Below are 24,935 nucleotides of genomic sequence, written 5' to 3'. Positions count from 1 at the left end.
CTCATTTCCTTTTTCCCTTTTTAAAGAAATTGATCTCATTTGCTCAAGTTTCAAAGGGTTAAAAATCCAATGACTTTTCTTTAGGAAAATGCAGTTGTTTAATTACATTTACCTTCTTTTCCAGGTTTTTCAGTGGGAACCCTGTCTATTGCATTAAAATGTCCACATGTATCACCACCTCTTAACTTATAGACTCAAACCTGTCTATTACCTGATTTAATTGCATTTTGGCACATTATCAAATCACTTCATCTCATCTGAAAAGGAAGCTGCCCTTTGGCATCTTCAGAAAACTCCTTAACGCATTCACCTCACACTAAGCTGATCACAATTTTCCGTTTGGGGCGTTCTGCTCAGTCCAATTGGTCATAGTGATAATGAGACAATTAAGTCTGTACCACACAAGGCAAATCAACTGCTGGGCTAAATACTGACTGGAAGGATCAGATTGTGTGGAACAGCAGCGAGTCTTGAAGTACTCCCACATCGGAGGCAAAAATGCGTCTAAATATAGCTCTTCTTGTACGGTCACATCCCCTCGGGAAGCAGTGCTCCCCGCACAACAAAAAAACACATATTTGGCTAAACGTATGACATCCACATTTGGTTGTTCCTATAAAAAGATGTTTACACTTTAACGCTTATTTTATTCCCATAAACAAGGATTTTTTGACCACTGGACACAGCTGCAGTTCCTAAAATTCACCAGCCTCCATAAATTATTCTCCAAGTCCAAAGGACTATTGGTCACATAACTTTGACGACCATTAACAATTAGCTAATGGTGTTAATCTCTTCTTGCCTATAACAGTCTTACAATGTGTACGTATCTGTGTCTCAATAACCTCTTTTGATGATTACAAAGATGAATGAACAACCATCTGACGACATAGAAACAGTCTTTTCAGCTGATAGGATAACACACACACACACACACACACACACACACACAAAATGTCTATTTTTTTAAAGACTCACTGTATCCATTATTTCTTTTCAGATCAGTCTGAACCATAAATAAGTTAACAATATAGCTTATCATAAATAAATCTCAGTCTGTAAAATTCACATATAAATAGCCTGCTCCATCTTGCAGAGACTTCCCAGAAAAGAGAAGTGGACCCACATTTCGTTACTTTTCTTCTCTCCCTTTGACAATAAGATAAAAAGCATCCGTGATGTAAACACTGCGACTTTCCCTTTAAAACCTCTGGACAAAGACAGGTAAATGGAGCGGACAGAGAGAGAGAGAGAGAGAGAGCTGCGATCTTATGACGAGACTGAAGATGTCTCTCCGCTGTCTTTCTGGACCTGGGGCGGTAGAGCAGCCCTTTTCATTTTGGACACTGGTGACAACTTCTTCCTGGTCCAGTCCCTGATTGACACAGTCTGTGTGTGTGCAAGTGAGAAAAAAAGAGAAGGGATCGGCTATTGCTAGTGATGATTGATTGATATTGAGGTGACGGTTGCTGCTCCTGCTGCATGCTTGGTTTTGGAGACGTGCGGACGTCCATGCAATTGAGCCAGAGGCAGAGAGCTGCCCGGGACGGAGAGAAAAAGAAGAGAGCCGTCTCTACACTGGTCCGAGCCATCCCGCAGGTCACGAAACTGTCTGAATCTCCCTTTTTCCTCTCGCTGTCTCACTGTCCTTCTGAGAAGTGAAAGGCTGGATGCGCTGGTTGGTGCTCAGAGTCCGTTCCCAGGGCCCCGGGTGTGTTGACGGGCGTGCTGTTGGAGGGCTGCGGCTTGGTGTTGCCCTCTGGAAAATTCTTCTCCTGAGACTGGGAGGAGGAGGATGAGGAATGGGTACTCTCACTGGAACTGCTGCGGGTCTCTGTGCTGGTACTTGTCTTTTTCATCTTCCTCCTCTTGGCGAGCGGCGCTTTGTCCACCGTCTGCAGGCGGAAACCTTCCCGCTTACATTTGTTAAATGCCTGCGACAAAAAGAGGGGGATTGGTGAGGCACTTATTAGGTTTTCTCTCTCATTTTCAAAGGGAAGTACTGATCCAGCTCCTTGTCTCCTGGTACTCATCCCCATTCCTCAACTTCAGGGAATCTGCTGATACCGAGCACTAATCTTTAAGTGGTGCTTAAAAAGGGCTGATGCCAATTCAGCGCATCAGATCAGTGCATACCTGCATTTCCCTCATCTTTTCTGCAGTGTGTTGAACTACTTGCAACAAAATATGTTATCGAATGTGTTTTCATCAATAAAAAAATCAATTTTCAGGCGTGAAATACTGATCAACAACAACTGTTTTTACTATGGCTGCAACCAGAGAGCATACTAATCGAATATTTTCCACCAGTGACTGAATTCTTTTAAGAATGACTGAAAAAACTGAAAGCCACCTATCACTTTGACAGACAAACACACTGTAACGTACCTGCAAGTTTCCCACCCCTGTCCAGTTGGTGGTGTGTTCACATTGATTAGCTGGTAGATTTGACTTTGATCTTATGAGCATGACCTTGTTTTTCAGCTGGCTTTAGCCACAGCATATCACCTATATCTCTACATACCATTACAAAATGTCACAGCAGCTGAGTGTGTTGACATGGTTGGTGTCTCCGTTAATGTTTTCCTGACCCAGAGAATTACTGACCTAAATCTAAAAACAAGCATGCACTGCAGGTCACTTCTTACATTAAAGGTAGCTTTGACGTAAGTGTGGACGGAGGCAGTGGAGGAGCCGAGAATGTCCGGGGTCATGAGCGGGTTGGAGGACAGCTGGCTGTCGTCCTGCAGCCAGGCATTGTAACGCAGGCCGCACATCTTAATCCTCTTGTTTGGGTCGACCGTCAGCAGCTCTGCGGGAACAAGACGCAGATAATTACCTTTAGCGTTCAAAATAAACGAGTTAGGAGGTGAGCCGCATAGAGGAAGTGATTTCCTCTTCAGGTAGCTCAGTCACTGTGGGTGAAAAGTTCAAAGTTGGAATCCAAATGTAAACAAATGGGTAACAAAAATGGTAGATAATATCCAAACTTTGAAAAGATTCACTATTTTTGGACATGCTGTCACTCAAAAACAGGTATTTTCAAACAGACGCCAACTCTATAGACAACAACTAAAGTTCATAGTGTTTTCTAATGCTGTTTAGAGTTATCACATACACCTACAACTGTAGGGGATTAAATTACAAAATAAAGCCACAGGCTCATTTTCATTGTGATCATCTGAGAAGGCGAGATGTCAGGTCTGGCAAGACCGACAGGCAGAAATACAATGTCCATGATCACATACAGAAATAAAAGAGACATAAAAGGACAACACTGAATTAGTTTTTGCATGGTCCCTATAATGACAGACTACTTACTAACCATTTCTTCAGAACTTGCTTACAATGTCTTTCTGCTTCTATCAGTTTCAGAGACGCTGAAAGTTTATTCTGTTCAATTGCAGCCATATAGAAAAAGGCGTTTTTGCTCACTGAACTTTTAACTTTTAAATCTAAAAAGAACAAAATCTGTTGGACTGCATCTTGTTGAATGTTATCCCGCTAACATGAGCAAACTACTCGACCTCTGCATTGTGTTGGTTTTTTAGATGTAAATAAGATATTTTTTAACTCCTCCTCTTGACAGTTTAGCAGAGCATGGTATACACACTGCTATATATTTATCAAAATCACTCCACTGACAAGAGGTTAAGGTCATGCAGCTAGTGGTTGAAAACAAGCCACCAGTTCCTTCCTTACCTTGTATCAGGTCCTTGGCCTGCTGGGACACATTCCTCCAGGCCTCACCTTCAAAAGAGAAATCTCCTTGTTTGATTTTCTTCATAATTTCCTCAGCACTGGTGTGGGTCAGGCTCTTCTCCTGACACTGAAAAGGCACCTGACCGGACAGCATGGTGTACTGCAAACAGAGAGAAAAACAATGTGTTGTCAAAACACTATGAATCGAGTTTCAGGCTTAAATATCTACACTGTATATATAGAAAATAAACTTTTTTTTTTCCTGTCAGTGCAGCACAGGAAATGTTTGTTTTTTTTAATCATGCTGCCTAAGATGAACTGGGGAAGTTAGTGTTAAAACATATCTGCTGTTGAAATAACAACATGCTTTAAAAGAGCTCTTGACCGATCACGACTGTCCACATTATTCCACTTTTATGTTGCATGTTGTTGACCGTGGTTGAACCAGCACTAAACAGAAGAGCGCTGTGTGCTCGGCTGAATGAACAGGATACTCTCACCTTGGCCTGCTTACGTCTGCCCTCAGATTTCTCATTAGAATGACAGTAGTTGGGAACAGCCCTTTTGGCAGTGGAGGATCTATCCTGATCTCTGCTTTTCTCTCTCCCTCCCACTCTGAGTCTGCTCACTTTGCTTCCAGGGCATTGTGCACACAGCTTGTCAGTAGCCATTTCATCAAAGCTCCATGAGGCACACTACTCCCATAACCCCCCAGGGGGCGTCGGTGCAAAACAACACTTGCACAGAGAGCCTAGACTCTGTACGGATGACTGGCCGAGTATAGAAATCTCTCTCCCAACTCTCCGCCCCCCCCCGTGTGCCATCTCCTTCTCCTCTCTACCTCTTCTTTTAATTTTCCTCCTCTGCACAGAAAAAGGTTGAATTAGGATGACATTTCCGCTACCGGGAAGCAACGTTTCATATCAGCGTAGCCTTAACCAGCTCTGAGAGCCGGGCTGGTTGCTCTTCACTCTGTGGTGAGCGTTAAAACTGTGTCAGCTCACCACAGGATGCTGAAGGTTGCAGCGCTGAACAAGAGAGGAAGATGAATATCATGCAAATAAGATTAAACAGAACATGCACACACATGCATACATGCATGTGCCTATTCAAATGCATAAACCCCCCCAACACACACGCACGCACGCACGCACGCACGCACGCACGCACGCACGCACACACACACAGTGAGCCAATACTACAGCCAAAATCAGTAAAAATAACAGCTGATTGCTTAATCAGAATGGCCTGCAAATGTTTAAACCATAGCTGGATAACATCAACAAATCATCACTGTATGGAGCTCATGATTAAACATTAATTTGGTTTTAGAAATGCTTCGGTTACCATATTTATGAAAACAACTTTAAGTGGAGCTAGGAGCTGTGGATTTTAAAAACATTTTTATAATTGATACATTTACATAATCAGGTCACTTTGCCGGAGCATTGTGGAACGTGATAGTCTTCAGTAGGTCTGTTTTTGTTAACACATAATGATGCTCCTGAATATACCTAATCAAATATCTGTTATTTTATCCTGTTCCTGACTGAGCGGCATCAACGTCATCAAACTAAAAGTTCAATTTTGATGTGGGGTCACAAGTACCCTTAGTAACTTTTAACCTGAGCATGTAAAATATTTAAAAAATAATGTTAACATTCTGTGTTTGAATTATAAATTGTCACTATGTATGTCAGACATTCTAAAATATTTATACACTCTGGGATCAAAACATGAAATCCTGATACTCTCAACATACATTTTTGCTAGGCATGTCCTGATATATCTGGAGGGGCCAATATTCGCCTTGTTGACTGCCATCAGCCGATCAGCAAATAGGATGGCATTCGCTGATGGTAATGGCTAATGTTTTTCTGTTGTGTCACATCAATTTTGCGTAGACTAAAAAGCAAGGCTCGAGACTAACATTGTCCTGTTGTCTGTGGGACCTTTGGATCCTGTGAATTTACAGGAGGCAGTAAAGTCACCACTGACACATCAGGGGATGCACCCTATTGTTTCCCTAATAAAACTACATCGTGAACAACAAATCAGTGTTGACATCATCAGGAGCAGAGCGGGCTAACATTAGCTGTTAGAAGCTGGTGACCGTAAGTAACTCCTCACAGAGGCCGCACAATGAGTCACATTATGATGCAGTCAGGCTGTAGTCAGTAAAAACAAGTACTGGGCGAAGGTAAATTATAATGCTGTCATGATGTGTTCAAATGTAATCTTGTAAAATGTTGTTTTTGGCGAGAAACTTGAATAAATACAGTTGTTTGAAGGAGAAATTCGTTGATGTTTTCACAGCAATATAAAACTAGATATTAGAGAAGAGTATTACGGCATAAATAGTAGAAATGTGAAATAAAAATCATGTCTAAGAAAGGTATCTTAGAGATTGTTTTATTTGTTTGGCTGAATTTGTGCTCATTCAAATACATTGTAATGAATGGCTGAATAACCTTTAAACAGTTTTTTGTACAGTGTGTACGTTATTGTTACCTCGGCACAAAAGGAGGAGTAAAGAACAACAAAAACAAAATAAACAAAAAACGATAAAAACATTGTTATAAGCTAACAGCCAAATGGTTATTTTAAACATTTGTATCTGCCCAGAATTTCAAAGACAATGTCTCGAATTTTTACAGATATGGATACATTTGTCAACATCAGTGACACATTATCCATCATCATGATGAACAGGGCCATCAATGGATGTTTTTATTTATTGATTTAAGTATTTCTTAAGTGAGTAATTATTGTGATAGTTTATAAAGATGCACCAAATTCCAATTCCAAAATAATGCTCTAAATGTACTTCCTAAATCGCATAAATTGTATACTTAAAGTTATACATTTTAAGCAGAGAAAGCAGGTAAATGTCAACATTTTAAAAACTGTAACCAGTAATTGTTTGGTATTTTCTTCACTTGATAACTTAATCAGTTATCAAAATGGTGACAGGCTGATTTAAAATTGGTTAATTGATCACTTGTTCTGCATTAAGTGAATGTTTCATTTACTTTGTAGAAAGAAACTACTGTACATTTTCTTTCCGGTCATTATGTTTACAATTTCTGTTCAAATTGCCACAAATTAAAACACTTATGCTGAGTAACAGCCAAATGCCTCCAAGTAGGTTAATGTTGAGTTGAATAATGAATGATTCTCCATCAATTGAAACCGCACACACACGCTCCTCCCACACCCACTTACCAGAATGACCCCCAGACTCCACAGGTCACAGGACTCATCGTAGCCGTCATACTTGAGTATCTCCGGTGCTGCGTACTGCAGGGTGAAGCAGGGAGTCTTCAGGAGCTGATTGTCTGGTGGTTTGAGGCGAGCAAAGCCAAAGTCTATGATTTTTATCTCGGAGTTCTCACTCTCGTCTGTGAAGAGCAGGTTCTGTGAAGCAATTGGAGACACGGACAGCAATCATTTCTTTCTGCTCTGCAAAAATGGTCCACTCGAGAGCTTACTAAATTGGACATCAAGACTTGGCTGACCAGCTGCTTTTGACCCTCGTTGGGGTCAAACAATTTTACTCTTGTTTTGCAGAAGATTACAGAGTCAGAGTAACAATACGACAGATCATACAAAGTTTAGAAAAACACAGTAATTCTGTTTAAAAGCTTATGGTCCAGTGTTTCTGCGTTCACCACAGAAACACAAATTATGTTCAAATAGAAAAGAATTTCAGCCAACAGTCCTGCTGAGTGTTATGTCCAATACCTCCGGTTTAAGGTCCCTGTGCACCACTCCTACGTCATGCATGTGACTGACAGCCGACACCAGTTTTCGCATGATGCGGCTGGCCTCTGTTTCGCTGAAATGTTGCTTTCTGCGGATCCTCTCCAGCAGCTCCCCTCCACCGAGCAACTCCAGAACCAGGTATGTGTGGAGCTACAGCAAACACACACACACACACACACAGAGAATATATTTACAGGGTTCATGCACATTTCTACCTATAAATGTCAATGACTTTGAGGTAAATTTTCATGACCATAAATTCTCTGAAATGTCCTTGGATAATTTACTACGGCTGCCACTTGAGAGCTGAAGGTTTGAATCATCAATCGAGGAACCCCTTCAAAGCAAGCAGTCTTTTTTTTTTTCCAGTCAGTGTACTTAAGGGGATGTTTCGTTCCCCGGATTTAGCTCCAGAGTGAGCGCATCCTGCTTTCACGCTGCTCTCATGCACAGACAGCTATGGACTCAGACCCAGGGTGAGTCTGAGTGAGAAGAAAACAGCTGCCTGGAGGAAGAGAGGCTTAGTCTGGTTCAGCTCCAAGATAATCGTCATCTTCTGCCTTCTGCTCAGAAGTGGCGAACTGGGGCACCAAGAAGCTCACCTGGGAGAGCAGGCGGCCCCTGTAGGCTATGTCCTTGCTGCAGCAGCCACGGGTTCGAGTCCAACCTCAGTCTTACCCTCACTCTTCACCCTTTCACTCTAATCATCTGTCCTATTACATAACTCTATAAAGCCTAAAAAATAATCTTAAAAAAAATAAATTAAAGAAATTGTGATTTTACAGCTCACAGCAACTTATCAAACCAAAGCCAGAAACTATTGTGTTAACTAATGTTGACAAAAAATTGTGTTACACCTTTCAAATCTGTTATTTGTGTAGTTAGCCTGCATTAGCTTGGAGGGCTAACTTGGCTTGTTTACTTTATAATGTGAACACCAATGTCACCCTGACCATCCCGCCAAACCCAGTTAAAATTCTCAAACTCTCTATAAAAAAAGGGCCAATCAAATATTTGTATTGAACAGGCAAATCTAATTTGACTTGACCCATAATATTTATCTTCTCACCAACCTCTGTTACTCCCGACCTTTATTCTCTGTGAGGCTGCCCCTTAAAAGTCAAAGACTCAGATCATCAGTTGCAGATGTCAAATAATCAACTGAGACTGCTTCAAGTCAAGCAGTCATTTTTTTCCCGTGCAGTGTACGACTGGGGACGTTTTGGCCCTCAGATTTTGCTGAGGAGTGAGTATTCTTGACTTTCACGCTACTCTTTGCCACAGCGGACATGCAAGCAGCAGCACAAGGTGAGAAAGAGACTGCATCATAAGGTCAAATGTTTGTATTAAACTGCCAAATCTGATTTGGCTTCTGATTTGGGTACAGCCCTAATTCTTTGACATGCTTTGAACAGCAGGTGCACACACTCTTATAGATTTGCAATTAAACAAAGAATAAAAAGTTTGTTTATTAATGTAAAACCTGTCTTGCTTTCACTGCACTGAAAACAGCTGAATGTGCAAAATGGTTGATGAGATTTTTTTCTGTTGCATTATTAATATAGCAGCCCATCCCTGATCCCATGATGTTGAGATCAAACTGTAACGGTGTTGAGTAAAAGTGAAGGGGGGCAAACAAAGTGGGAAGGGAATAATGTGTCTGGGCGGCGGGGTAGAGTTTCTCATTAGTGCTGGGTCTGGGGAACAAAGGCAGGACTGGGCTGAGGCGAGGCGAGGCAGCGCTGCTTTGATCTGGGTCACAGGCCTCTGAGGTACAGTAATAACCCCACTGAGCTCATCAGGACTAAAGTGGTGCTCCTGGGCTTGAAGGACTCCGGCTAATGAACCTGTACACAGTCAACCACACGGACACACCTTCCCAACATCCGAGGTACATTTGGAGCACATGCACACTTAGTTTGGTTTGAGTGTGCGGCTCGATTAGCAACACGAGTAAATCTAGGTTTTTTCCTCTCGGTGCTACAAAATAGATGTTAGTGCAGCTGCAGTTTAAAAATACGATTGGTGTGAAATATCGAGCACACGGAGAGATGTTTGTGGGACAATACATGAAGAGATAAAGAAAGACCTTGAGGGCTTCCAGCCTCTCCATTAATCTGCCTTGTTCCAGTTCAAGGACTTAATAAGGCTGCAGTCCCCACAGGCTCCGCAGAGATCCATGCAAAACAGAATTTATGGTAGCTAACGTTTCCACCTTGGTTAACTCTACCTGGTCGTGGTAGATTTCATGCAACTTGACAATGTTAGGGTGGCCATCGCAGAGCTTCACGGCTGCTATTTCCCGCTGAGTCTGCGCCTCCATCCTACAGCAAACACAAGCAGGAAGCCAGATAACTGTCACAAAATACAACATAAATACACACATACACAGCAGAGTGAAAAACTGACTTTTCAGAAGGTGGATGCTGCATCCTATTACAGGTTTTGAACTGAAAATTTCATCTTAACCCAGAAAACCTTTATGGAATTATGCAGAATTTACATAACATATCAGTAAATAATAACAACAGCATAATTTACCAAGAAAACAACAACCATGGTTAAAAAAAAAAGACAGAACATCAGCAATTAACTTCCTACACTCTGTCTGAACTATACAATATCACTTCCTGACCATCAGTTGTGGGCTTTTTTTCTTCTTTTTTTCCAAGAGCAGTCTACAAGTTTAAGTTCTCTGTTCTCACTTTTTTTCAGAGGCATAAAATCCATTTTTAAATGCAGATTTGCGCTGCAGCCCCACTGATTTTTTTTTGTTACCCAAAACTTCCAACTAACGCAGGGTTAGAAAACTATTTCCACCAATATGACAGGAAAAAAACATCCTGTAATCCATTTTGAGAAACTTGACATGACTTATCAAATTATTTTCAGATAAGAAAGCATTATTTTGAGATACTAACTCATTTTGAGAAATCAAGTCCTTATTTTGAGAAAATTAAGCATTATTTTGAGAAAGCTTTTCATTTTTGTCAACTTTTTGCATTAATTTAAGATACTAACTCATTAATTTTAGAAACCAAGTCATTATTTTGAGATTATCAGACAATCTTTTGAGAAATTTTCTCATTATTTTGTGAATGTTTCTCATTATTTGGAGATATAATAATTCATTATTTTGAGAAAGTTTCTTATTATATTTAGGTTGGAACACATAACTGACTTATTAACTTATTATTTTGAAATACTATTTTTTCACGAGTTCCTTATGTCATTATTTTAAGAAATTATTTTTTCCCCCACATTTTTAAGATACTTGGTCATACATTTAAGATATTAACTCATCATTTCAAGAGTTTTCTTATAATAACTTACAGTATCTTGTTTTTTCATCACATTTGGCTTCCATAGTAAACAACATGGCGCTGTGAGCAAAGTGTGACTTACTATGCGAATGTGCCTGTCTGTATTTCTGGAACACGTTTTTGTTTCAGGCAGATTGTCCCACTGAGGCTTCCTCTTATTAGAGCCATAATAGTTGGTGCCACACAGCCAGTGGAGGAGTGTAGGAGTGTTGTGTAGGACTGCAGTCAACACACTTTATCAAAGCTTGTTTTGTAGCAGTGGCGACCAAAAAACAACCACGATTGTGATAAAAGAAAAATGTATTAAATACATTATTGTAAAAAATGTATTTACAATTAATTTAAACTACATCAGACCTCAAACAGATTATTGAGGAAAATAAAATCAGAGAAATTATACAATCGAGTCAAATTATGACAATATTTGTATCAATCTGTTTTAGAAAACATTGTTATATTAGCTGACAAGGGTCCAGGTTTTGCCAGGAAGAGGAGGAGGGTGGCTGACTGAAACTATTAAAGCCACACAGCTAAAAGCACAACACGTCAGCACGCAGGGTTTGAGTTTGTACCTCTTGCTGACAATCTTGACTGCGTATTTCTGTCCAGTCTTCTTGTGTGTGCACCGTCTGCAGATGGAGAAGCTTCCCTCTCCTAAAGCACTGTCCTTCAGGTCCATCTCATAACTCGTGTAGAAAGGTGAGTCCTGCAGAGAGGAACAGAAACTAGTTGTTTGGTGTAGGCAACACCAAAGTGTCTACACAGTTGCAAATGACCTAAATTAAAGAAAGAGCTTGTTTTTTTAACCCTCTTCAATAAAAATGGAGTCCATCAAAATGTTTTAAATTATTTTGTGTTAAAACAGATTACATTTGAACTCAATTTATGTTGACTAGAATAAGAAAACATTTTGTACACTTTTCTTAACATTACATGTTATGTCTCATTCTCTATTTAAAGACACAATTCACGGGGGTCAGAAATACATTTCTTATTAAATCTAATTCAAATTTGGAGCTCTTTTTGTGTGCAAAATTCATATTACACATGCAACCTAATTCAATAATTACTGACAACAGGATGAACCATGAATTATACTGACTGTTGTGTCTTTTTGTTGTTATTGTTTTGTTCTTTTTTGAAATATATATTGCTTATTCTATGTACATTAAAAAAAAATCAAACTTTCTTTTGTTTTGTGATCGGAAAACTTTTAACACCACACAGTGATCAGCAGCAGTCTGTGAAAACTAGTTTAGGAGGAACTCAGCAGACTTCTCTTATTGTGCAATGTTATCAAAATTCAGTTAAGAAAAAAGTGGAAGTGGTGAATGTACATGACAGCCAAACTCTAGAGAAATCCAGATTTTCCACATCTATATAAAAATATATTTAATATTACTTCGAGACAAGACGAAAGACTATTAACTAGCCTCTGAGAAAATCACATAGAAACCTGTAAAGCAGAGTGAGCTGAGGCTTATTTGAATTGTGAGCACATATGGAGCACATTGTTGCCTGACTGCTCGGCTGAAACTTCCTCTTTCAAAAGTGTGTGAGCACTAAATGAGTAGTAGGCAATGACCACACTCACGTACAAGCCAAAATGCTGATAGCACTTTTTTTGTTAATTAAATACTGACTTGACTAAAAAGCATTAAAATATTAATTATCACCAATATAACAAATCTGACAACAAGTGTTGAAAACAGCAAACAGCAAATTTTCATATCACTTAAAACGTCACACCAGCAGGCACCCAGGATGTTGATGAGAAAGCTTGAAACCCAGTGACCCCACAAAAGCAATGCACCACCACCATCTCAAAAAGTATTACACAGATACACAAATGCATTCATTAACAAACATGATAAATAAACAGGCTCATGTCTCATGAAAACTCAATCTGAATCTGAGTGAGTAAAACAAGTACAGTAGTAAAAAGATGGTTCCAGTGGAACAGAGAGGAGGGAAAAAAATCTCATCTGTCTGTGACAGCAGCCATTAGCTTAAGTGTGTTTGTGCAGGGGGATCCAAGTCCATTCATCTTACCTTCATCATGGCACTGCGGGCCACCGCAGCAGAGCCCGGCCTCTCAGAGCCCCCGCACAGCTGGACAGGGTCGTCCATCACCACATTCCTCTTGAACAGGATGGAGGGGGCCATGAAAGAGTAGCCCTGCACGCAGAAACACATGAACTCTATGTGTTTACATTTTAAAGGGAGAGCTGGACAGTAAGGACAGAGGGAAAGGAAACAGCCGCTGCTGAAGTTAAAAGCCTGCAGCATTAAAATCTCCCTGATTGGACTGCAATTTATAAACAACACACATTTATAAACACTGTCTTTTAATATTAATATTCTGTCCCTCCAAGATCTTGCAATCCCAACAGTTCATGCACATTGTGCAAAATTTTGCCCAGTGACTCCAACTTAACTGCGATTTGACTATCAAAACAGGTAAAATCTCATCACATTGTAGAGCTGCGTATTGATTCACTCAGCACCTCTTCCTTTTTTCTCAGATTATCATGAGACTATTGTTGCAGGACTGGAGCTCTGTGCCTGACACACACACACACACACACACACACACACACACACACACACACACACACAGTAATGAGGCTATCTGTAACCATCGCACAGCTATTATTATTCAACGGTTATTACGAGGTCTAATGACAGAGTTGAGCTGTTTCGGTGAGAGATTAGCAGTTTGGTGTCTGATGTTAAGCGCTGCTGCGAGGCTTCAGCTCAAGCGCCAAAAATATGATAAGCAGTGATGAGATTACGTTGTGTTGTGTTAGCTTGTGCTAACTGGGAGAGCAGGAGGAGAGCGGCTCACGAAGACGGTAGCCCAGAGTTGCGAACAGCATCATCTGAACGTTGGCGATAAGCTGTCGATGCCCCAAACACCCCGACCATCGCAAATAGATTTTAATTCTGTGGGAAAAACTGAATGCTTGTAATGATGACCTTTAAATCTCAGATGGCATCACAACTATTTTTGCTATTTTTACTTGCCCCCTTAATTTCACAGCAAAAACCACCACAACATGCATCAAAATGTTTAGAAAAGCTGCAATGAAACTAGGCATTTAAGGCCACAACCATCCCCAAAACAGCCCACAAAATCCTGGAGGGACTGAATAATAATAACCTCCAAATCTGTGACAGCATCACAACCATTTTTGCAATCTTCACTTGCCCCCTTCAATTTCATAAAAAAGAGCCTATAACGTCTGAACATGCATTGCTTTTTTTGTGTTTATTTTTTTAGAAAAGCTTTAGAATGGCTTGTCAGGCTGCAACAATCAAAAAACAGCCCATGAAATCCTTGAGTGGCTAATATTTACTGTTAAACTTCTGATGTTTTATGTCAAAGCAGCCTGTCAGCTCCACAATAAACCAGATTCTGTTCATTTGTGAGTGACAGTGGCTGTCCAGCTGTTCCTATTGTTAGACCTGTCATTGTGAAGCGCTGCCCGCTTAATTCCAGCTGTGGGGAGCCCAAAGCTTTGAGCTGGCATTAATCTCTCTCTCCCTTTTTCACCGGCGCACACACAGCTGTGTGGTATGTAGTGACAGCCATGGATGGACGGAAGGATGGGTGGTGAATGAATGAGATGCCCTAAATTGCCGGGCTTGAATATTTGATTGCTCTGCTGTGAAATTACATCTTGGCGCTCTTAATGCAATTTTAATTTTGTTTTGTGAGGCACCGTGGGGGAGCAAGTGCACGGTTTAAAATTGGGATTGCTGTCGTTATCTCAGAGATTGCTAGGCTTGCAAATTATAAAGACCACAAAATTTCAGACTATGTGAATGGCAGCTGAGAGCGAAAAAAGCCAAGATGAAGTTGGCAATCAAAGACTGAAGGCGTAACCGAGACAGACGTGGTGATGCTCTCAAAGTGTAACCTTTTATTCCATGAGAGAAGCCCGTTAATGGATCTATTGATCTACCGAGCTCAAGGATCCAGAAGGCAATCAGAGTTGAAATTTCATGCAATACATCAGACAGCCATCAGCTGGCACAGAGTTGTGGGCCATATTATGGTTCAAAGCTACATCAAAAATAGTCATTCACATCTGTTACTTCAATAAGAGCTGCATATGGCAGCAATTACTTCAATAAAAGACTCTTTAGTCAATTTGAATACCAGTGCACACAGACAGACTCATGTTGACTTACAGCAACCTTTTGAGGACATTCAAAACTTCACTTGATTACTTCAATTGCTGTGGAGTATGTCAAATATAGTCACAGACAAAAAGTGGATAATGTATAATGCAATTTTTCATCCGTGTCAACATTTCACACTGCCTGCAACCAAAGCCCAGACAAACATCGGCACAAAGCAAATGCAAATAGAAATGCTGTCCTGTGCAATAACCTGCAAGCAGCACAAAGGAATGTTTCTGTCTGTAAACAACAAATACAATGAGCCACAACAACAAAATAGCCTGGTTATCTTAAAACTAAGGCTGGACGAAATGCACAAAAAAATTATCACAATAATTTTTTCCATATTGATCAACATAGATATTTATCATGATGCTGCCAGTTTGAAGAGTATGTTAAAAATGACTGAAGCCTGAAGGAACCCGAGGGCTCATTAGCGAAACCTAATAATATTTTATAATTACTATATATTTTAACATAAACAGTAAGTGTTTAAGTGTGCAAACATGGCTTGGCTTATAATATCTTTTGCTATGATAAAAAGTTAAGAACAGGGTTCATACAGGTTTTTACCAATAAATGTACATGACTTTTGCATGACTTTAGGGCAAATTTCAAAGACCATACATTCTCTGAAAGGACCATCGACACTCATTATTGGTTCTTTTTCATACGATATAATAGTTTTTTGAAATATAAATCATTTTTAAGAAATTAAGAATAGGATCAACTGAATATTTAATTATAACTTTGGAACTGTTTTTTGTATTTACTTTCCTGCAGATTTTTAAAGAAAACAAGTTTTCTTTAAAAATTCAATTTGGCCATTTTTTTTTCTTTTTTTTTTTTTTCAAGAAAATATTTTGGTGATTTTTTTTTCTTTAAATTTTTTGGGCAATTTTAAAAGAAAAGATGTCTGTTTTCTCCCAGGCCTGGAAATTGCTATTTGCAAATTCCATGACTTTTCCAGGTTTTTCACGACAAAACAAACTTAAATGTTTACTTTAAATAGCATTTAAAGTAAACATTTAACTCTGCAAACATGCTTTATCTGCCTTAACAAAACATTAAAAGGTAGCTTGCCAAGTGAAAGATGAATATAATAAAATACATTTCAAATAATAAATTAATAAATAAATGTGAAATAATTCCAGAAATGATCATTACATTTGTAACTCTTTGTTGTGTTTCCTGTCATGGTTAGCACTTCATCGTTTCAGAGATATCCAAACTTGAAAAGGATAATGTGAGTTCACTTTCAGCACTTTCACATAATGAGCTCTTTGGCTGTGAAAACAAACCTGCTGTGTGATTTGTTGTTGGATCTACTCATATCGAGTACAAAAGTCCAAAGTTTATCATCGTTGCTGACATAAATTTTATCGTGATCCTCTATTGACTTCGTTTTATCACTCAGCAAATACTCACATCCCTTCACACTTTCCTACCTGGAAGATGCGGTCACAGTTCTGAGGCAGAGCTGCAGGGGAGTAGGTGGGATCCATCTCTGTGAACTCTTCTGCAAAGTTGCTGACATCCAGCTCGTCCCGGATCACAGGCTTGAATGGGGCAGGCACCTTCTTGGCTGCCAAATCCTCCCAGTTTATTTTCTAAAGAGAGTTTAGGGGGAAAAAAGTGTGGTTCATCCCCATCCTTATTAACATGGCTTATACAAACACTGAACCCTGTGGCTGGACCAGTTGGGAACCAATGTCCTAAATGCTATTCACTCAGGGCAGCCCCATATGTGAAGTCACAGCCCACTCTGTCATTTAGTTTTTCTAAATATTGTGAAATATTCAAGACAAGCAAGAAGATCCACCTGGTAAAACGGGTGTTTTTTTACATTCTCTGCTCCATTAGGACCTGAGCCCAATCTCGTCTTTGGATCTTTGATGAGGAGTCGTTGGATGAGGTCTTTGGCCAGAGGTCCCATGTCTTTGGGGAAAGGAGGATCCTTTTTTGAAATCCTCCTGTGATGTGTGAGACAAATATGGTCAGAGTTGTGAAGTGACTAAATGAACGCTAGATGCAAGCTGTGGCTGATGATCAGGGAGAATCCATACTTGGCAATGTCTGTGTGCGAGTTCTCATCTCCGTCAACAGTGAAGGGTGAGCCGCCTGTCAAAAGCTCGTACATCAACACGCCGAGGCTCCACCAGTCCACTGCCTGGAATACATGAAAGCAACAACCCGTGATTTTAGCTAAACAGACTAAAAGAAAAATCTCACTGGGGAGCACACAGGAATACAGACAGGCGAGTCTGAGCTGCTTGATTTCATCAAAAGCACAACAGCATAAAACATAAAGTTACCTTGTCATGTCCAGACTCTCCACCTTCCACAATTTCTGGAGCCATATATTCAATGGTGCCACAGACAGAAAACGCCCGTTCAACCTGTTTTAACAAAAACACAAATCAATAGAAACATTTTAGAATCCAGATATGAAAGAAAAAAAACTACAGGGGATCTTCTTCTTCTCTGTGCCTGCAAGTGGGCAGGACTGTTTTAGGAAAATTTAAGAATTTCTTTTAAATGCCAATGTTGTATGAGGAAGCAAATGCATTTATCACATTTGTGTGCATTCCCCTCAAGGATAAACACGATATGTTTTCCTAAGAAACACTAAATATGGCCATGATGTTTGTTTGTTTTCAAGAAAACTCCACAGGGAACCTCAAATATTCATGACTAAATGAGCAACAATGTCGGTTTCAGTTTGGAATAAGATTGCTTTTTTATGTATTCATTATCTGTTAGGAGTTTAGTTTACTTTATTTGCACATACATGTGTATAAAAAAATAATTAGCTCATAAGTGCCATTTTTGTAAGTGTGCAGAAATCTGTTAACAATAGGCAACAGACTGAGTATGCCTTTCTGTTTCTCTTTTTTTGTGTGTTAGTTTTTCTGGTGTGTCATGTTAGATGTCACAGACATGCCAAAAAACAGGATCAGTAAACCGTAGAAAGCAGCATGTAGGCCAGTGAAAATGTTACAGTGGTTACTTCTTTTTTTCATCTCTTCTCATGCAGTCACTCTTTTTTTAAACTCAGAGCCGATTTTGAACAGTATTTGAGCAAATGTTTCTTGTACTTCTGATCAAGAATGGGCTGGAGCACATAAATATCTGTAACTATTGCTGAATGCTTATTGTAACTACTTCAAATAAAGTCGCCCAGTGTTAGGGGGTATTAGTGAGTTTTCTGTCCATTGGGAAAGGGGCTTAGGAAAATATGAACACAGGGCAGGAGAATCCAAAAATGGCTTATGAAGATACCTCACCTACAAAATAATCTGTAATGATTATTCCAACAAGCATGCATAAAAAAGAAAAAAAAACAATTAAAGAAAAAAAAAAACAAAGATTGCAAGTTTAAAGACTAATCAGCAATACAAAACTGATAGCAATGTATAAATTATGAGAAAGGTTCATGCATGCAGGATGAGATGTATTAAAAAGAAATCAATAAAGTGTTATAAATCTTTGCAAATTAGAGTCCTTTTCAGGTGTTTGGGATTAATGATAATGTAGATGTTGATTGCAGTGATGGAAATAGGTGCTTCCAAAGAGATGGCCCTCTATATTTCAATGAATATTGATTAAGAGAAGTGTGAATATACGACAAAAAATTAAGGTCTTAAAGAGATTCTTGAGGAATATGAGTGAATGCCCCAGTTTAACACACAAAAACTCTGCTAATCAGCTTCATTGGGACTGTGTGGGTTATCACTTTAAGGATTGAGAATATTCAACACTTTCTGTTTTGATATGCTGTACCTGATCAAATTCTTTACTGAGGCCAAAGTCTGTGAGAACTATATGACCACTTGAATCCAACAGAATATTCTCAAGTTTCAGGTCCCGGTAGACAATCCCAAGCTGCAAAACGAAAATGACAGAGGGGTAAGTGAAACACAAAGCATGTGAGCATCAACAGCTCTTCTGAACAGACAAGAGGCCTTGGTTGTGATGAATCTGGGGTTACCTTGTGTAGATGTTCTAGCGCCAACACAATCTCTCCACTGTACAAGGCTACTTCTTGCTCCTTAAATCGCACCCTTTGCACCAAATGTGTGAAGAGCTCCCCACCATTAACGTAATCTGTGATTAAAAAAGATTGTGCATGTCATATTTCATCAAAATTAATGTAAGTGGGCTCTTTGGAAAAGTGCAAATACTTCTCCTAAATTTTAGTTTATATAAATTAACTCAGCTGGGGAAACCTTTTTTCTTTCACAAATCATTAACCTTTTATTTTTCTTGTATCGACATTACACAGGAGGCAGTTTCCTATAAAATATCCTCACCAAGAATGAGGTGCAGCTTGGTATCCGTCTGGAAGGCATAGTGAAGTGTAACGAGGAATGGAGATTGGCGGATGTGCTCCAGCACTTGCCGCTCCGTCCGCGTGTGTTCGGCAGTTTTTGCCTTTTGCACAATAGTGGCCTTTTTCAAAACCTTCATGGCATACAGCTTCCCTGCATCATGGCCACTCACTTTCCTCACCAGGAACACCTTGCCGTATGCTGGTGGTTAAAATAAACAAAAGCAAAGTTCAGCTCAGACCTGAGGCTTCAAAATACACACAATATCGGATGCCAGACTGGCAAGCAAACTAACCGTCATGCTCTGGTCAACACAGAGAGAGACTTAAGTCACAGGTTTCACTCACCTCCTGTTCCCAGTACCTTTAACAGCTCAAAGTTTTCAATGCCCACCCTCTCTACGTGGCCCGTCAGGTTGGCTGAACCAGAGAGGAAACAAATATTACAAACCAGAAACCAACCAACCAAAATCAGATAAACATCTCAATTTACATAACAAAAAAGTAACTAATAAAAAGTAATTAAAAAAATAATAAACACCATGTTACTGGAGATGAGCAGAGTACATGTATGTCCCTAAAGGGTTATTCACGCTCAGAAAATGATGTGCAATAGCATATTTTCACACATGTACAAAAAGACACATCAATGAGTAGCTAGACCTCTAACAAAAGAATATTTCCACATTCAGTAATTTTCCATTGACTGACCACCTGAGGCTTATCTGAGATATTTATGTTTATATTCACAGCACTGACAGCACTGCTGTTTGCACTTGCATTATAAATCTCCTGCCTACTGTGATTGGTGCCACACTGAGAACTAACATGGCCTAAAAGCCATTCACTAATAATGCCTTGACAATTTGTACTAAATCAAATGAATACGTACAGGTTGTCGACATAAATTGGGAGTATATCAGAAAAGGGTCTGGTTCTTTTCAAAAATGTATTGTAACTCTTTAGACCACCTTTAATCCTGGTCTTCCTCGACAGTAAAGATGTTTCTCTTCCTATGTGATAACAAGGTAAAAAAAATATTAGCGTCTGGTCAAAATCGAATGTCAACTTTCAAGGCTGACAAATGATGTCAATGCAAAAGTGCCAAAAACTGAACTGCAATTTGAGTCAATGCCGTGGATATATTCAAAGACCTGAATCCAGCATTGAAGGCAGTACCGGTTTATTCCTATGATAGCAGCTCAGTGGCACATGAAGCCAAAAAATAACTTGAGAAATTCAGAAATTACTCGCATGAGCCGGCTACTTCCAGTTTAGCACTCCGCTAATCTGGATGAGAATAAAATGATTTAATCTTGCAGCTCTTCCAGACTTTCAAGATGTTATCGGACCGAACGGGATAAATCGTGATACTGCAATGAGTAATTTTGCTGGGGTTGTGAAACTAAAAAAAAAAAATTACAGCAGAAATAAAAAAATATACTGCCTGGTACAAAAAAGATTTTGGTCTCTATATCTTATTCAAATATTCATGACACCTGCACAGGCAGTTAACTGTTATAAAAATCAACTGTTAACATTTGATTAAGGTTTGAAATTATGCATATTTAAGGGTGGGGCCGCTTGAGTGACAGTCTGTCTGCAAGGCGTTGCTAAAGTCTTCAAAATATGGTCACTTTTATGGTCACTTCTGGCTCCAAAAAGCTAAGATGCTGGCAGTCAAAATGCTGGACTCTAAGCTTCAAAAAAGGAGTCCACAAACCAGTGGGTGATGTCATGGTAGCTACATCCATTATTTTATAAAAGTTTAGGTTCAAAATAAGTGAGGTCATTCTCATTGTCTATTGAATACTGTATATAGCACCAAGTTGTGAATACACATTTGTAACTGATCAGCTGTTTTAAACCATTCTTGCCAAAAAGCCGGACACCAGAAGGCCCATTACATCACTTTATAGTCCCGTGTGCTTTTTGTTTTCTAACTAGTGCACATGTTATAAATAATGTAATCTTGCATTTCATTTTGATACAAAGAGGCTCTGAGCAATGATGCTTTGAGGCGAAAGAAATCAAACTCTGCAAAGCTAAAAGGTTTCAGTGGGTTTTAAACTGGAGGATCAGCAATTTAAAACACTGGACAAGTTAGGAAACTCTGGATGGTGGCTAAATGAACGCATAGCCAACAGCAGTAGACTGGTAGTACTGGGAGGAACACATACATAATCAGCAAACTTCTGTCATGTAAACAAAGATCTAAAAAAGGAGATGTGCTAAAAAAAACTGACTCAATCTCTCAAAAAATATGCAACAGTATGAGATAGTCTTCCATGCAACTGCAGGCAAACTTGCTACATTAACCAGAAAAAGGTCATTATCTTCCATCAGAGATCTTCAGTGAATTCAGCACACACCGTCAGTGACTCCTCGTGTTTTTCTAAATCATGGCCTCCCGCTACAGCTGGCTGAGCATAGCACACTCTTAGACATGCATGTCCATTGTAGTGAACACATTCCTCCTGTCTCACACTGAGAAATGGGCTACTGAGCAATTAAAGCGTCTGATTTAATATTTTCCGCTGCCTCTCCCATTACGCACGAGAAGAAATGCTGCAACTATTAGACACTTATTGTATCATTTCAAAACAACAACACCGTCCTTCAAATGTGAAGTCAGGGGTTCAGGTTGCATAACACCCTTGTCAAGCTCATCTGCCAAGGCCAAGTTTGATTTCGGTGTTTATAAATAGACTGACTATAGGTGTCCGACCGGATGATTCCCTTACTGCCACACAAGAGGAACCTCTTCAATCTACAGGGGACAAATGTCAATGAAAAGCTTTGCTTGAATAGTGAAATTTGGTTAGATTCCTAAATAATTAAACTTAAACACCCAACATCTAATTGCAACTAAATTTCAACAAACATTTATTTGGAAAAGTGGAAAATCTACCTTTCTACCGTACAAAGCAATAACACAAAAATGACTAGGATTAATCAAACTATAGCAAGTATGTCCCCTGCAGATCATTTCTCCATAAAAAAAACATCTTGATTAAGTGGGAGGAAGACTAATGCTCTGACTTAATAAGTAGGTTTATCCTGTCACCACTAGGTCAAATGTTACAGCAGGGGTCCCAGGGCAGGGCTACAGAAAAACAAGTGCCAGTGATAACTAGACTGACTGCATATTTGGGGCAGGGCAGTAAATGGGGGTGCAGCACAGTCATGTTGCAGCCTGAACAGCAGCACTGTGTCATTATAAACCAGTTGCAGCTGAAGTAGAGCCCAACTTCATTCAGCAGCCGTCTGCAGTAAATCAGTACACTTGCAAATCTACTTACACAGCCACCTTCACTGAAGTGTCAACCATAAATATTTGGGGAATGCAACATTACTATAACTGTATTTCCTGTTGGTTCTTTTGGAGTCATGTTCTAAGTTGCTGCTTGTACAACAGTCTTTCACTTTTTACCAGGGATGTGGGAAAGAAATTGATACAGCATAGTATAGCGATATTTTGAATGGCGATATTATAATGATACAAGGAAGATACAATTAAGTAAGATAATGATCTTAAATAAATCCAAAATGTTGGAATTGCAAATTAAACTTCTGGTAGCAAACTAGAATAATGAAATGGATTACTTTTCAGTCCACTGGACACAGTTAATGTTGTACAAACACAAAATAAAATACTGGTAGCCTACAATAATAATAAAATCAATTAGTGCAATAAACATAATTAAACTAGATTAAACAAATTACACGTTAGTAAAAACTTGATATTTTTATGTAAAACAGATGTTGACAAAGTTTTCTTTTAGAGATATAATTTGATAAAAATCAATACATCACAATATGTTGCAGAATGTGTCATTGCAAATCTCAGCATATTGTAGGGCCTCTGGTGATTCTCACCCCTATTTTGTACGCAATTAGCAGCAGCATCATTTAAGGAAAAATAAAAGTCCCAGTTTTACCTTTAGGGCGAATAATGTACAAGGCTAACCATGAGATGAAGATATTTACTAGTTTATCATTATTGCACTAACAAACAGTGCCTACTGTTGATGTGCACTCCTGTATAACGTGCAGAGGGAAGCTAACGTTGATTTCTGAGACTTGACAGCACTGCAGCTGCTCTTCGTTGGCTAAGGAGAAGTTAGCTAACAAACCAGGCAAAAACTGAAAACCCCACTTATTAATAACGAGTAATTACCGTTAAGTTGATGCGTTGATAGTAGCAAAAACTTGCTGAATATCTCTGCCGATGGTCTGAGATAGCCTGGTTAACGTTACATATTAACAACAAGCTTAAGCTAATGTTATTACCTGGGCTGACCACGGTTATTGCAGTTAGCTAACCGTAGAAAAATGGTTAGGTAACGTTAGTTTGCGTGAGATAGCAGCAGCCTTACAAGTAAAGAGCTAACGTTAGCCTTCCTCTGCCATTTTTGGACTTGAGTAACGTTAACGGTAGCGTTCAATACAAATGCCCATTGACAGTGACAGTTGGCTCCTCCAAGCTAGCCTGCTAACATTACCCCCGGGGGCACGTGTCTCCCTAAATAAAAATGACTGCATTTAAAAGTTTAACTGCAGCTAACTTACCATTTTTGAGCTCAAGTTTCACAGTAAAGAGGTCACCTTCTCTGGAAGATCCCTCCATCGGGGATGGCATCGTAATTTCGTGTTCCAATTATGTTCAAAGATGCTTTTCAGACAAGGTTGCGTTCACCTCGCGAGCTAGTTTGCAATATAAACATGCAAAAAACTAATTGTTAAGCGAGATAATTAAACGCCTGTTTAGTTAGGCGCCACTCTTGACAGATAAATTGACAAAATGTTGCTACTAAACCTAGCAGCAAGCAAGCCCAAAGGAAACACTTGCTTCTTCCACACCACCACTACCACTACCTTCGCAACCAGACAGTCCCTCTTCTCTGATTGGGGTTGCTATGAGAAAATGTGAGCTCTGATTGGTTCGTTTCGTGATTGCGACACATGATCCCGCCTCCCTCAGAGCGCTCATGCTGCCTTCACTTGTCCCTCGTACACGCTCTGTCAAAGGTCAGGAGTTACAAAATTAATATGCAGTCAATTGCGCATTAAAAATGTATCTCCAAACCATACCAAAGTAAAAGTACGTAAATGTGAGTATCTGCATATACCCAAAGTATATCACTCATTACACAAACGGATCCATGGCAAAATAATTTATGTTATATTATGGGATTATGATTTTTGATACATGTACCTGTTGCAGCTAGTAGAGGTGGGGCTAACTTAAATACTTAATATATGACTAATAAAAAGAGATATTTTGGCAATTATTATTATTATTATTATTATTATTATTATTATTATTACTGTTATTTTATATGACAATAACTAACTGTGCTTGTGCAATACATACTATGGACTGGACAATTTGTTGACTGGCATTTTCATAGCTATCGCTTTTAAAATGTGGTTTTTGCATCATGCTGATTATTTTAATACTGCATGCAACATGTGTCTTTTTTTTACTTTTATGCACTCTTTATTTCATTGTATCCTGCACATAACAATACAGGCTTTTTATTCTATTCTATTGGATCATAAATGGTAATGTATGAGTTGTGTAATGAGCTAATGGGTGTATTTTGGGGCATAATATCAACATT

At 39.3% G+C, this 24,935-nt stretch overlaps 1 protein-coding gene across 1 annotated transcript; it reads right to left on the bottom strand.

Moving 5' to 3' along the window:
• rps6ka5 (ribosomal protein S6 kinase, polypeptide 5) lies at positions 1 to 24,133 on the bottom strand. Its single transcript, XM_042500819.1, has 17 exons — positions 23,881 to 24,133; positions 19,657 to 19,728; positions 19,292 to 19,510; positions 18,970 to 19,085; positions 18,762 to 18,863; positions 17,294 to 17,377; positions 17,045 to 17,148; positions 16,801 to 16,951; positions 16,427 to 16,588; positions 12,843 to 12,968; positions 11,363 to 11,496; positions 9,698 to 9,791; positions 7,447 to 7,617; positions 6,928 to 7,119; positions 3,703 to 3,862; positions 2,649 to 2,812; positions 1 to 1,934 (listed from the first exon to the last, which is right to left on the bottom strand). The coding sequence occupies exons 1-17, from the start codon at positions 23,948 to 23,950 to the stop codon at positions 1,641 to 1,643; spliced, it is 2,415 nt and encodes an 804-aa protein (XP_042356753.1). The 5' UTR covers positions 23,951 to 24,133; the 3' UTR covers positions 1 to 1,640.
• Positions 24,134 to 24,935: the final 802 nt, after the last annotated feature.

This window comes from Plectropomus leopardus, chromosome 14, assembly GCF_008729295.1.
Source record: "Plectropomus leopardus isolate mb chromosome 14, YSFRI_Pleo_2.0, whole genome shotgun sequence".
NCBI classification, from domain to species: Eukaryota; Metazoa; Chordata; class Actinopteri; order Perciformes; family Serranidae; genus Plectropomus; species Plectropomus leopardus.
This window is presented reverse-complemented; position numbering and strand designations above follow the sequence as displayed.

Coding starts and splice junctions, on each gene's coding strand:
- rps6ka5 (XM_042500819.1), bottom strand. CDS start 23,950: ATGCCATCCCCGATGGAGGGATCTTCCAGAGAAGGTGACCTCTTTACT. Junction 19,729..23,880: donor GAAACTTGAGCTCAAAAATG/GTAAGTTAGCTG, acceptor TCTCTGGTTCAG/CCAACCTGACGGGCCACGTA. Junction 9,792..11,362: donor GTCAAGATTGTCAGCAAGAG/GTACAAACTCAA, acceptor TGTTTGCTGTAG/GATGGAGGCGCAGACTCAGC.